The 12500-nt window shown below is 38.8% G+C and overlaps 2 protein-coding genes across 3 annotated transcripts in view; one reads left to right on the top strand and one right to left on the bottom strand.

Moving 5' to 3' along the window:
- LOC144005286 (uncharacterized protein C1orf21 homolog) overlaps nt 1–5050 on the top strand; it is an 18951-nt gene extending 13901 nt beyond the window's left edge. The window contains exon 6 of the mRNA XM_077503390.1: nt 4050–5050. Coding sequence (XP_077359516.1) covers nt 4050–4088 — 39 coding nt within the window. The 3' untranslated portion in view covers nt 4089–5050. The remainder of the gene's footprint in view (nt 1–4049) is intronic.
- tsen15 (TSEN15 tRNA splicing endonuclease subunit) overlaps nt 4253–12500 on the bottom strand; it is a 14246-nt gene continuing 5998 nt past the window's right edge. Inside the window, exon 4 of one of the 2 annotated variants that reach the window (XM_077503366.1) lies at nt 4253–8002. In XM_077503366.1, coding sequence (XP_077359492.1) covers nt 7807–8002 — 196 coding nt within the window. In that variant the 3' untranslated portion in view covers nt 4253–7806. The remainder of the gene's footprint in view (nt 8003–12500) is intronic. The other variant, XM_077503378.1, reaches the window with a different exon arrangement.

The following is a 12500-nucleotide window of genomic DNA, read 5'->3' as shown; positions in this document are numbered from 1 at the left end:
CAAAGTATGATGCACGTAACGAAATTACATCACTGAACATTAATTGCAGCCGTGTACGGCCGTAGATGTTACATATTAGTGGCATCCATTGAGAGGATAATGTCCCAACTGACGGCAGACATGACATAAAAAGAGAGACAAAACGAGCAAATAAGCACACTATACTTTAGTGCACTTCTCTACTAATGCCAAACATACGGAAGAGAACACGTTCGTGTAGTTAAACGGTGTTTGAGACACTTAATTTGTTACGGAGCGGACTTTAACGAGGTGCACAACGAGCTGTCAATCAAATCGACGTCGAAGCTTAAGGCACACAATGGCAAACCAGTGCGACAAATAAACACAATATAAAGTAACTAAACGCTATTTAGTGTCACTGTGGCATCTGACTGCATAATAACCGCTATGCAACAAGTAGTGGACGTGACCCAGAATGCAATGTGTGCGTCACGAGAGGTAAATATAATGACGTTACTCTACTCTTAACATGGAACTAGACAATATAATAATGACAACTGTTAATATTTGGAACCTTTCCAACAAACATTATTTACTTAATTAAGTGAAAATGTGTGTGATTCCCTCCCCGAGTAGTTCAAGTAGCGAATTAGCTACTGGGTGTTAGCCTACATGCTAAGCTGAACACACCACTGTTAGCTAGCGGGGATTCAATGCAAGGCAATGCAGCTCCATTCATATAGTGCATTTAATACACAACATAATTCAATGTGTTTAGCTTATCATGGTGAAAAGTTCGGCGGAGTCTCTTCTCTTTTAACTTACCTTCGAAGCATGTGTCTCGCGTTGTGTCCGTGGGTGCGTGTGTGACCGGCTACTGTGATACACGGCATACACTACTGATTGGTTCTGGCTCTTGCACGGCTAACCAATCAAATGCTGCTATGGGCGTTACATTGCTGGAGTTGGACTCCATAACAGACAGAGACGCTCTGGGCTGCATTCGAAGAGAAAAGACGGAGTTTTAAATGGATCGCTCATATCGGCCGTCAGATTAATAAAACAGACCGATACCGATATGTACCAATATGTCAAATATCGGCCCCGATTATCGGCCCGACCGATTATCGGTCTATCTCTAATATATATATATATATATATATATATATATATATATATATATAATGTGTGTGTGTGTGTGAAAGGTTGCACAATATATTCTATAATACTTTTCTAGTGTCATGTCAATGTTGAAACAGTCAATGGACTTTTTATTTTTTGTTTTTTTTCAAAAAAAAAATTATTTTATTTTTATTTTTTTCTTTACAACATTTAATACTTCTGTAGGGCGGCACGTTGGATGAGTGGTTAGCACGGTTGATGAGTAGTTATCACGTCCGCCTCCCAGTACTGAGGACGCAAGATCGAGTCCAGGCTTCGGCCCTCTTGGGTGGAGTTTGCATTTTCTCCCCATGCCTGTGTGGGTCTTCCCCGGGTACTCCGGTCTCCTCCCACATTCCAAAGACATGCTTGGCAGGTTAATTGGGCGCTCCGAATTGTCCCTTGTTGTTCGTCTCTGTGTGCCCTGCGATTGGCTGGCAACCAGTCCAAGGTGTACCCTGCCCAGAGCCAGCTGAGATAGGCTCCAGCACCCCCCGCGACCCTTGTGAGAAACAAGCGTTTCAGAAAATGGATGGATGGATGAATTAGTATTCTGCATATTTCTTGTGTATTGCTTTTATTCTGCTCTAGCAATACGTGGTAATATATTTAATAGTTTATTTTTATAGGTCTTATACTTTGTTTCAGTTTCCATAGTTCTCAATTTAATAACTTTTTTTGTATAAAATATTTTTCTTTTTACATGCATTCTCTATCACCTTCGTCATCCATGCCTTATTTGGACGGTTGGACCTTTATACTGTACTTTCTTGTAATCTTAATTAATGGACAATGTTTATTATATAAAGAGATAATTGTGGACTGAAATTCACTATATGCAGTATTGGGATCGTTATTTGAATAAACCTCAGACCAGTTATGTTTTTCTAAATCCAACTTAAATGCAGCAAGATGATCACTTATATCATTAATTAAGGAGCCCACTTTCTATTTTAAGGTAAATTTTATTTGTGAATATATGATCTATTAGTGTAGCTGTATCAATTGTTATTCTACTAGGTTTCGTAATGACAGGGAATTTTCAGGGGTGTCAAACTCATGTTAGCTGAGGGGCCACACGGAGGAAAATATATTACCAAGTGGGCCTCATCGGTAAAATAACGATATATAACTTAAAAACAATTGCCGTCATTTATACGCAAAATTTCGTGGACCAGCCCTAAATTACGGAGCTCAACTGTATTCATGTTTTTCCCACAAATAACAAAAGCAAATGGAACGTGGCAACAATTTGCCGGTATACGTTCTGGATGTGTTAAATCCACCTGTTTTGCATATATATTGTTCCTAGAATGCATTGCATGGCGCAGTTAATGACGTTATAAGGACACTAATACTTGTCATATCAATTTGTGTTACCAGTAATTGAATTTGTGTCGTATTTAACACGTTTATGTCGGCCTATGATTAAAAAAAGAATAATAATTAAACAAACCATAACTTAAAATAATGACATCCAGGACGATTCCCCCGTACAAGTTGCATTGCTCATGTGAGGACTGCTTGTGAAATTACAAATTTTATATATTTTGATTGTGGCCGGCTGATTAATTAGTCCGACAATATATATATTTTTCAACTTTACAAAATCATCTCGCAGGCCGGATTAAACCCCTTTGCGGGCCTGATCCAGCCCGCAGGCCTTATGTTTGACACCCCTGGAATAAACTATTACTATACATTGTACTTATAAAATCAGTTGTTTTCTGATGTTCATTTGGATTTAACAAATCAATGTTAAAATCACCACACATTATTCTAATTTTTTTAATCGTTTGTGTGACTAAGGATATCCGCTAGTTTATCATTGAACGTGTCAAGACATGATGCATGTGTCCAATACATACAACTTATTATACAACATATTACATTTGATGCATTTTTGTGTACTTCAATAATTACACATTCCATTATATTATCAATGGTGTCAAATGTTCAATTTTATTGCATTTTAAAACCTTATCAACATATTTTCCACCCCCCTCCCCTTTTGTTTTCTCTATTCATTGTAAACAGTTCATATCCTTCCATTTCTATATCACTTATTTTCTCATTATCAAGCCATGTCTCTGACATGGCTATTACTTGAAATTTATTTATTTTACTCAAGCATTCTTTAATTTCTGTGATTTTTTTTGTGTGTGTCGACTTCATTATATATTAAAATGTATAATTGAGAATGCATGATAGTCCGCATTTATGTTTACATTGATTTGCTCATTAGTGTCGGACTCACAAACAAGATCATGATTATTACTACAAAAAAAGTTGTCTCGGTCAATGCTATTTTCTGGATCAAATGTCTTATGTTCACTATAATCAAATGTTTTAATGTTGTTTTCACTTGCCATTTTGGTATTTGTCAGTTTTCTTAATCAGGTATGCTGTATGTTCTCTCGGTTTATTGATAAGTTGTATCAGTATGTGTTTCGAGTTGAGTTTGCTGCCACCAGACAGCTCTCTTATCATAAATTGGTAAAAACGTGTAAATCCGGTCACTCGTATTTCACGGCCTGCCTAAAAAGTTAACTACATTAAATTGGAAGTCAAAAATATTCTTTGCAATATGTTCTATGTACCCCATGTGTTCAAACATGGTATTCTGATTAATATTGCATTTGTGAATTAAGCATATTCATCCGTTTCAGGTTGCAGACATTTTGACATGTGACTGCCCTCTGCTGTTGACCGTAATTGAAATCAAAGTGCCCTTGGGCTCACATAGCGTGTTAGGTGATGAAAACAGGTGGATTATTCTGCTTAATTCTCATTCACTAATGCAATAATAATCATAATACTGTGTTTAGACTAGTGGGGGCATAGAACATGTTTGACTTGACTTCCACTTGAAAATGTTAAAAACCAGAGTATAATTGTGATTCTATGATTTTGCTGATTGCTTACAGGGCAAAGATTACTGCTCAGAGGAGGAAGACATGACATAGCATGCCGGTCAAGCATCCATCAGCCAGCAGAAGGAGAGTATGTCAGCGTTGCAAAGGGCAGAATGACAAAACTCCACTGAGCAACTTCTTGCCCACCTGCTCAATACCAAGCTGCTGCTTGTCGAATCCAGCGACCACAAATCAAAGACGGATCACCAGTTGAATGCGAAGACTTGAGTTCAGTTTACTTTATTGAAAAGCCATCACAGGATGTCAGGGATCACGAGGAACTCTGCTCTGCTTGAATTTCTCCTGAAAGTCGCTGGTATACGCAGCTGGATGTTAATGACAAGTCAGATAATCGGGCTTCATGCATGAATGTTTCTGATTTTTCACTTGCATATTTTTATGGAGAAAAACAGATGCATTATCTCCTAATTTGATCCTAAATTGGATGGCAGATGGAGAAGTAAAAGTAAAAACGTATTCAGAAATTAGAATTCCTCTGCCTTGAGTCGTGTTTTCATAATTTTTTTACTTTGCTTTTTCAGTGATATTTCAAATCTGCTTCCATGCGGACTATCAGCCCGGTGATTAAAAAAAACACACAATTGAATTAGCAGTGCGTACAGATGTTTCATGCATGAGGCCCACTGTCTCCATCTGTCTCCCTGAAAAGTCACCAGTTAGCTTCTGCATTCCAGAAAACAATACTAATCTCTTTTCTACAAATTCTGGTTCAAAACTAAATGTCTGCCTGTGTGTCTTCCCACATTTCTTTCGAATATATTTATGTGAAATAAGGCTCAGGGTTGCTTCCTGTCATCACTGCACATGAAAACACTCACGCGCACTCACACAGTCGGCTTACTCCATACTTGACCCGCGTCCTGATGAACCCCGCTTAGGTAAAGTCACGTATTATTCAGTTTGTATTTCACTCACCAGTGTTACTGTGTAAGTTGATCTTGGTCTTTTTGTTTTTCTAGAAAAAAAATTAAAGGTATTTTTTTTAAACTTAACTCCACTGCTGTTGACTCAAATGTGTTAACAAAAGCTGACATCAAAAGTAAAAGTTCAACCAACTCATTTCTCCATTTTTGGTACATTATAAAAGAACGCCATTTAAGCAATTATTCCATAATAGCTTTGATATCCATTTTAAGGTCCATGTAATAGTAATGCTATTTGGCCTTACTAGTAGGACAATTCCATGCACTAGCATGTCTTCCTTCCAAGTAACACTTTTTCCACTACCAGTGCCACAATTGTATGACATTTCTGCACAGTAATAGGACAACTACTAGCACTATTTGACATATGCATGCTACTAGTGCTACTCGTGAAGCACTAGATGTTCACTTGTAGAACGTTATGACACTAGTACTAGTAGCACACACTAGTCCAACAACTACAGCGCATGTTTCTCGTGAAGCAAAACTGCACTAGTTAAGAACTGCATGCTAGTAATACTAAAGTGACATGATAAAATTGTACGGGTAAACATCTTAGTGCGTTACTAGGAGTATAAGCAGTGCACATGTCTACTAGTGCACAGTTGTGCCTACTAATATGCCAAAGTTGTCCTATTCATGTGCAAAACTGTTATGCTTTACAGAAATGTCCTACTAGTTGCACAGTTGTGGATGCACACTAGTAATGTGTGCATACTATTCACATATGGAAAGCCTTTTAAGTCTTACTAGTTTGCAAATGTCCCTCCACTACTCTTGAGACTTGGCCTACTAGTTCAACATTATTCAACGTCCTTGATATCCATATTAATTAAGGTCGCTACAGTAGGCCAAAAAAAACAAAAAAAATGTCAATAGTAGTGGGGGAAAAAACAGTAGTATGCTGAATTTGAATTATAATATTGAGGACAAAGATTGCACTAGTACACGAACCTTTGAATGGATATGATATTGAATAAGTGCTCAAATGGCTTTCCAAAAAACTGCTGAGCATTGATATGACATTACTCATAGCCATCCGAAGGTCGTACAAGGAGGCCAAAAGTGGCACTAGTAGTGGAAAATAAACATTACTAGTAAGACAAGGTCATTCTACTAGTGTACTAAATTGTCTTAATATTAAGGGCAAAGGTTTTCTTGTTTGCGGATGATACAACTTTCTACTGTTCTGGAGACAACTTGAAGCAGCTTCTGACTACTGTGGAGTATGAATTAAGTACAATAAAAAATTGGTTTGATATGAATAAATTATCATTAAATTTAAATAAAACCAAGTTCATAGTTTTCGGTACTAGACCAATCACTCATCAAGTTAAAATTATGGTGAATTTAATTGAAATAGAAAGGGTGTATGAAAATAAATTCCTTGGAGTAGTTATTGATGATAAATTATGTTGGAAACCACACATAGAAAATGTTAAAAGGAAAATGTCAAAAATCATAGGGATACTCTATAAAACCAAGGAGGCCCTGAATATGAATTCACTATATACATTATGTAATACATTATTATTACCATATTTGACTTATTGTGTGGAAATTTGGGGAAATACATATAAAACAAATACCGACACTGTTTTTAAATTGCAAAAAAGAGCCATAAGGATTATTAATAGATCAAAATATACAGAATCAACACATCCACTATTTATTAAATTAAATACAATGAAATTTTATGACTTGGTTGAGTTTAAAATAGCACAAATAATGTACAAAGTATACAACAATCTACTCTGCCACAGTACTCAAAAGTTGTTTGAAATTAGAAACTGTCCTTATGAGATAAGGGGTACAAGTGTATACAAAAAACCCAAAACAAGAACAAATATTAAGCAAAGGTGTGTCTCCGTTAAAGGAGTTAATTTGTGGAATAACTTGGGAACTGACCTGAAAAGATGTAATTCACTTGTTGAATTTAAAAAAATGTTTAAAAGTAAAGTTCAATATTATTATTTAAATCAGATATGAGTTAAGAAGATTGTAGAAATGATTTATTCATTTACTTATTTTTCTTTGATGTATTGATATGAGTGTAATGAAATTTGTATAAATGTGTGTTACTATTGTGTATTTTTTATTTTTCTATTTATTTTTTATTTTTTTATACGAGTAGGATTATATTTTCTTTTATTAAAATGTAATTTATTATAAATAAGTGATAGGATATGAAGAATAAGGGGTAGGACTGGATAAGTTTTCAACTTCTTCCTACTCCCTTGAACATATACATCGATATTTATTGGATGTTTCTTTTATTTTTTACTTTTAACTTTCTTTATTTGTTTATGTGTTTATATAATTATATATGTATATATGCATATGTTCAATAAACTTCAAACTTCAAACTTCAAACATCAAACATACTTACATGGACATTAAGCTGCATATCAAGGATACTGAATAAATGCTCAAAAGGAATTTCATACCTGTGCATGTCTTTTGGTTGAATTCACGTGAGCTGCTAACAACTCCTTGCTTTGTAGTGGCCCAGCCAGAGCCCAGACATACATCCAGATGAAAGTCTATGAGGTGATGTGTAGGAAGAAGCTTTTTGGGGAACTTTTATAAGGAAGATTGGGCCAATATTGTCATTTCCCATCAAGATATTCCTACCCAAGACTGATTGCCACATAACATCTAATCAGAACCTTTTGTCTAGAGAGAACATTTATACACCATATAAACATAATAACCAAGTATTTTGGATGACAGGAACTCTGATCAAGTGAAGTTAACGTTGCCAGCTAACTGAGCGTCAACCTGAGGCATCGTAGAAAAAAATAAGCGTCCAAACAGATGCACCATCATTTGTGCTTCCCACTGGATGTGGACTGCTGCTGCCGTCTTTTCCTGTGCTGTCGGCGTCCTCCGTCCTGGAAGGGACCAGCTGGTGGGTCAGGGGTCACTAAGCCATCAGTCAGCCTCTGGTAGACCAGCGTGGAGTCAGAGGCCACGGCACACAGCAGCATCGGGAAACCTCTATCCAAAACATGTCGTATACTGTTAAAGGGAGACAATAAATACATTTTCATTCAAATGAAATAGTTCAATAAAAAGGGTGCCCAAACAGATGTTTGAAAGCAAACAATTCTACTTGAAAGTTAGATACAAATAAACCGTAAAATATACTGTACTGGATTTAAAAAACAAAAAACAAAAAAAAAAACATCACTTTAAAACTCATTCACTGCCAGTCATTATAGAAAATTTTTACATTTCCAATACTCACGTCATATTCCATTCAATAATTATATATAAACCGAATCTACCAAATAACAGAATAGACTCCCTACTTTTTGTCCCGTCCCGTTCTTTTATAATTGACAGCAGAAAAATGTAGGTTTGCCAAAATACAGCCATTTCTCCCATGGACTCTGAAACTGTGTTTATTTCCTATAAAATGGGGCAATGATGTCATCTACCGGTGGTTGGGCATCAGTAAAGTTGTTTCCAAGTTTGATATTTACAGTGGAGCATGCTCAGATTCGCCCCCATTTAGCACCGCTCTAAAAAATACAATTGACAAGTATACTTGTCAAAGGCAGTGAATGAGTTAACATGCAGTTCAATTTAATGATTCTTTGTGTTCCACTGGAGGTAATCCACATAACAGGGTTTGATAGTCACTGTGGTAACTGTACTTCATAATGTCCAAGGCAGGTAAAGTTACAGGGGAAGTTGGGTCAAAAGTTTTCTTGACAATAATATAAATAAATAATGTGTTCAATGTGCCCCCCTGCTATAGTTTAAATATGGCACTCTGATTAATATTGCATTTGTGGAATATGAATTAAGCAGCAAAAATCCCCCCGTTTTTATTCATCTCAGGGGGTGGCCATTTTGTCACTTGCTGTTGACAGAATATAACATCACAATGCCGAAAGGCTTGGGTAATGATGACCAATGCACATGATGATCAAGGGCAAGTACAGTCAGTACAGTACAGTACAGTACTATATACATTAGGGCTGGGAAAAAAAAGTCGACCAAGTCGACTAGGTCGACTTTAAAAATAGGTCGACTGGAAAAATTTAAGTCGACGCTCCGCCCGGAACGATTTTTGCGCCGTCGCTGTTCATGTTTCACACGGAGCTTTTATGCCACCGCGCAGAGTGTGTTGCGAACTTCAGTGAGAAGAAGGCGGACAGCGTAATATTTATTTATTTATTTTTTAAATGACTCCTGTTTGTTTGGTCTTATTGGTTGTTTGAATTTGGAGGTGTGTTGCACAGCCGCCATTAGCCGGGTTTTCACCGGTTGCGGTGCGGTTGCGGTGCGGTCCGGCGACGCAAGCAATTAGATTCCATTCATTCGAATGGTGCAGTTTACACCGCTTGCGGGTGCGTTGCGTGTCGACTGCGGAAGGCCTGCGGCGCAAGGATAGACCTATTTTCAATTTTTGCCGGACGCCGCAGCGGTAGGCCTCCGGCAAATGGCAAGCTAGCACAAAACACATCGAGCGGGACAGGAAGACCGAGGCAGTTTCAAAATAAATTTCCGGTTACCTTTCAGAATAAAACACTCGCCAGCTCCTATTTCGCAAGTTTTTCAGCAAAACGTGACGTGGGCGTCGCCGGGCCATGTGCTCATTCACGGTTTAGACACCAGCGAACATGGACGAGGAGAGGTTTATATTGGAGGTGGAAAACCACAAAATAATATATGACACGGCACATCCTTTTTATAAGGACTGTAATGTATTGTGAGTTTGATGTTCGCGATTGCTTGTTGTGCCCGTCTCGCTTGCCGTACTGAGCGGCAGCCGGACGCGGAAGACAGAAATAAAGAGTGGACCCGCACTGACCCGACTCTCGTTATTAATATACTTTACAAGGACAACAAAAAAAGGATGCTGCATGGAATCTCATAGCAGAAGAAGAAGAAAAGGTTAAATAAAGAAGTCCACCTCTCTTTCTGCTTCTCTGTTGAGCACAGACTTTCTGTATGTTTGTCGTTGTGAAATGCCACATGATCGCGCGCGCGCGGTCCCGCGAGACACGTTGGGAAGTGGGCGGCGACGGAGCTGCCGGACCGCAGCTGTGCGGAGCCGGTGTGGATTGACAAAAAAATTGACCCGTCCGGAGCACGCAGTCAAGACGCACCGCACCGCAACCGCATCCACTGCGCATACAGTTCTTTTACTGCAAGTGAACATGTACACTCGTACAGTATTTACAATATTTATTAGTTAAAGCAGCTATATGGAAGATTTAAAATTTCAAATCGCTACTGCCACCTGTGGCCGAAAACAAACTGCACGCTCGTACACGCTGCGCGCACTCGTACGTGCACGACCTCAATACTGAAGACTGGGCTCTTCATATCCAATTAAACTATGTTTTCAGAGGTAAGAAGTTTTATAATGTTACACAAAGCTGGCCACTTCACGGAATGAGACTCTCGATCCCCACTAAACAATTGTCCACGGGACGTGCAGATCATATTGCTTTAGTCGGTCGAAGTCCAGTCCTGTGCTGTACTCCAAAACGATGTGCAAATTACGTCAATTAATTGGACCTCATTCCGATGTTAATATGCAGTTACATATTGTAGTCACCCCGCTCGACGGACGTCAACCTGATTCTAGTCATTATTAGTGTATGTCGCCCCCAGGCTAGCGTCATTGTGCATGAGCCGAAAGGTGGGCTGTCATTTATGGAAATTGACGATTGTGAAAAACATATAGACCCATTCACTACTTAGTGTGATATGGCCGTGAATGTTATCGCCATTCAGTAGTACCGTTCACATTCCGTTAGCATAATGTAGGTAGGCTGTTTTCACGGCGGAAAATAAGGCAACATTTAGCCTGATTGAAACGCCGCCGAATGGAACGTCTGTTCTTCATAAAGTCATTCTGTTCTATTACATTTAACTTTGCCGCCCCTTTCACGCTAAATGTTGCCGTCCACCTCACTTTCACCCCAATAGTTACGACCGAGAAGTGATCGATCTTGAGGTTACTGCTATTTGAAAACAACACATTTTTTTCTAAATGTCAAGATACTCGCTTCTTACCTTTTGGAGTAGAAAGAAAGCCAGCTGTGAATCACTTTTCTAATCCAAGTCCGATCTCAACTCTCTCCACTGCTGAAATGTCAAACCAATGTTCAATCTCGTTCTTGCCCGGCGTCGGTCACTATCAAGTTTAGATTTTTTTTTTTCGTGGCACTTGACATTGTTTACATTTTTTTAAGCAGCCTTCCGCAGAGTAACAGCGGGTGTCTGGGGCAGCGAAAATCTATACTCGTTCCGTCTTTGCGACTACAGGAAACAACTGACGATGACGCGAATAACGTCACATCCCGCAGACAGAGGGCGGGAAATTCGAAGGATTCGGACCGGACGCTTCCTAAATAATATTGGCCAGAGGCTTGTAGGAGTACCCATTGTGAACAGCTAAGATGTTGATCTACTAATTAGAATATGTTTCAGTCATAAATGGTCAAATAAAAAAGCTATTGTTAAGATATTTTTTTGGGAAATCCTCCATGTAGTAGCTTTAAGATTATGTCCTCATTGGTTGCACTATTTTAAAATGGAGGAAAAGCGAATGGATAAGAGGACAGAGGTACAGGCTCTTCTAAACATTTGGGAGAGGAAGAGAGCACGACTTTGAATCGGAGTCACCAAGCCACCATGCATGTTATTACTGCCAAGCTTGGTTGGCAAGGTAAGCAGCTAAAATGCTCACACGACCCTCAAAAAGTCTGTAAAAGCTGCAAAGATACACCAGGACTTTTAAACGCTCATGGATCAGTACAGCGGCATGACTGCCGAGTGAATGGGATGGCCAAATCGACGCCACGGTTCATAGATACCGGAGCAATAACATGGATTCAGCGCGTTACGGATAGACAAAGGTAAACACGACAATAATGTTACAGAAATGCTTGTAATATTGTCATTTTGTTTGCTCCCTCGTGTAGCGCTTGGCAGCTGCTTAATTGTGTGACTGTCGCTTTGTATTAGTCAGCAGTTATTTATTTTGCTGCGACCGGCAAATCTCCTGCGAGCGTTATTTTGCCGTGAACACTCGGAACGAAAATTCTTGGCCTGCCGTGAATACCACGATTGCTTATAGACATTCACAAGCGTGTATGATTAACACAAATGTGCACGACCAGTTCGCTGCGGCGTCGTGGTGGCCGTTTTGTCTAGTCAAACACATTTCACTGGGAGTTGGCTTAGCGTTTCACGGGAACGTAGGCAAAGTTTTTCCGTTTTTCCACTCACCGGTCCGTGACAGAATAACCCCCCTCACAAACACGGCTTGAATCGCAAAGCCACGTCATCTTGGTTGCGAAAGAAGAGCTTATTCTCCTCGGCGTAAAAAAAAAAAAAAAAAAATCCCCTCGGTGTGGCAAAAATAAATAAATAAATAAATAATTCCATCGGCGTGACAAAATAACACTCGGTGATCAGTTGCTGGTCACGGCAAACAACTAACAAACAAACAACCACCATCGCCTGTGTTAATGACCATACAACACTGAAA

The sequence above is a fragment of the Festucalex cinctus genome, chromosome 1 (genome assembly GCF_051991245.1).
Source record: "Festucalex cinctus isolate MCC-2025b chromosome 1, RoL_Fcin_1.0, whole genome shotgun sequence".
NCBI lineage: Eukaryota > Metazoa > Chordata > Actinopteri > Syngnathiformes > Syngnathidae > Festucalex > Festucalex cinctus.
This window is presented reverse-complemented; position numbering and strand designations above follow the sequence as displayed.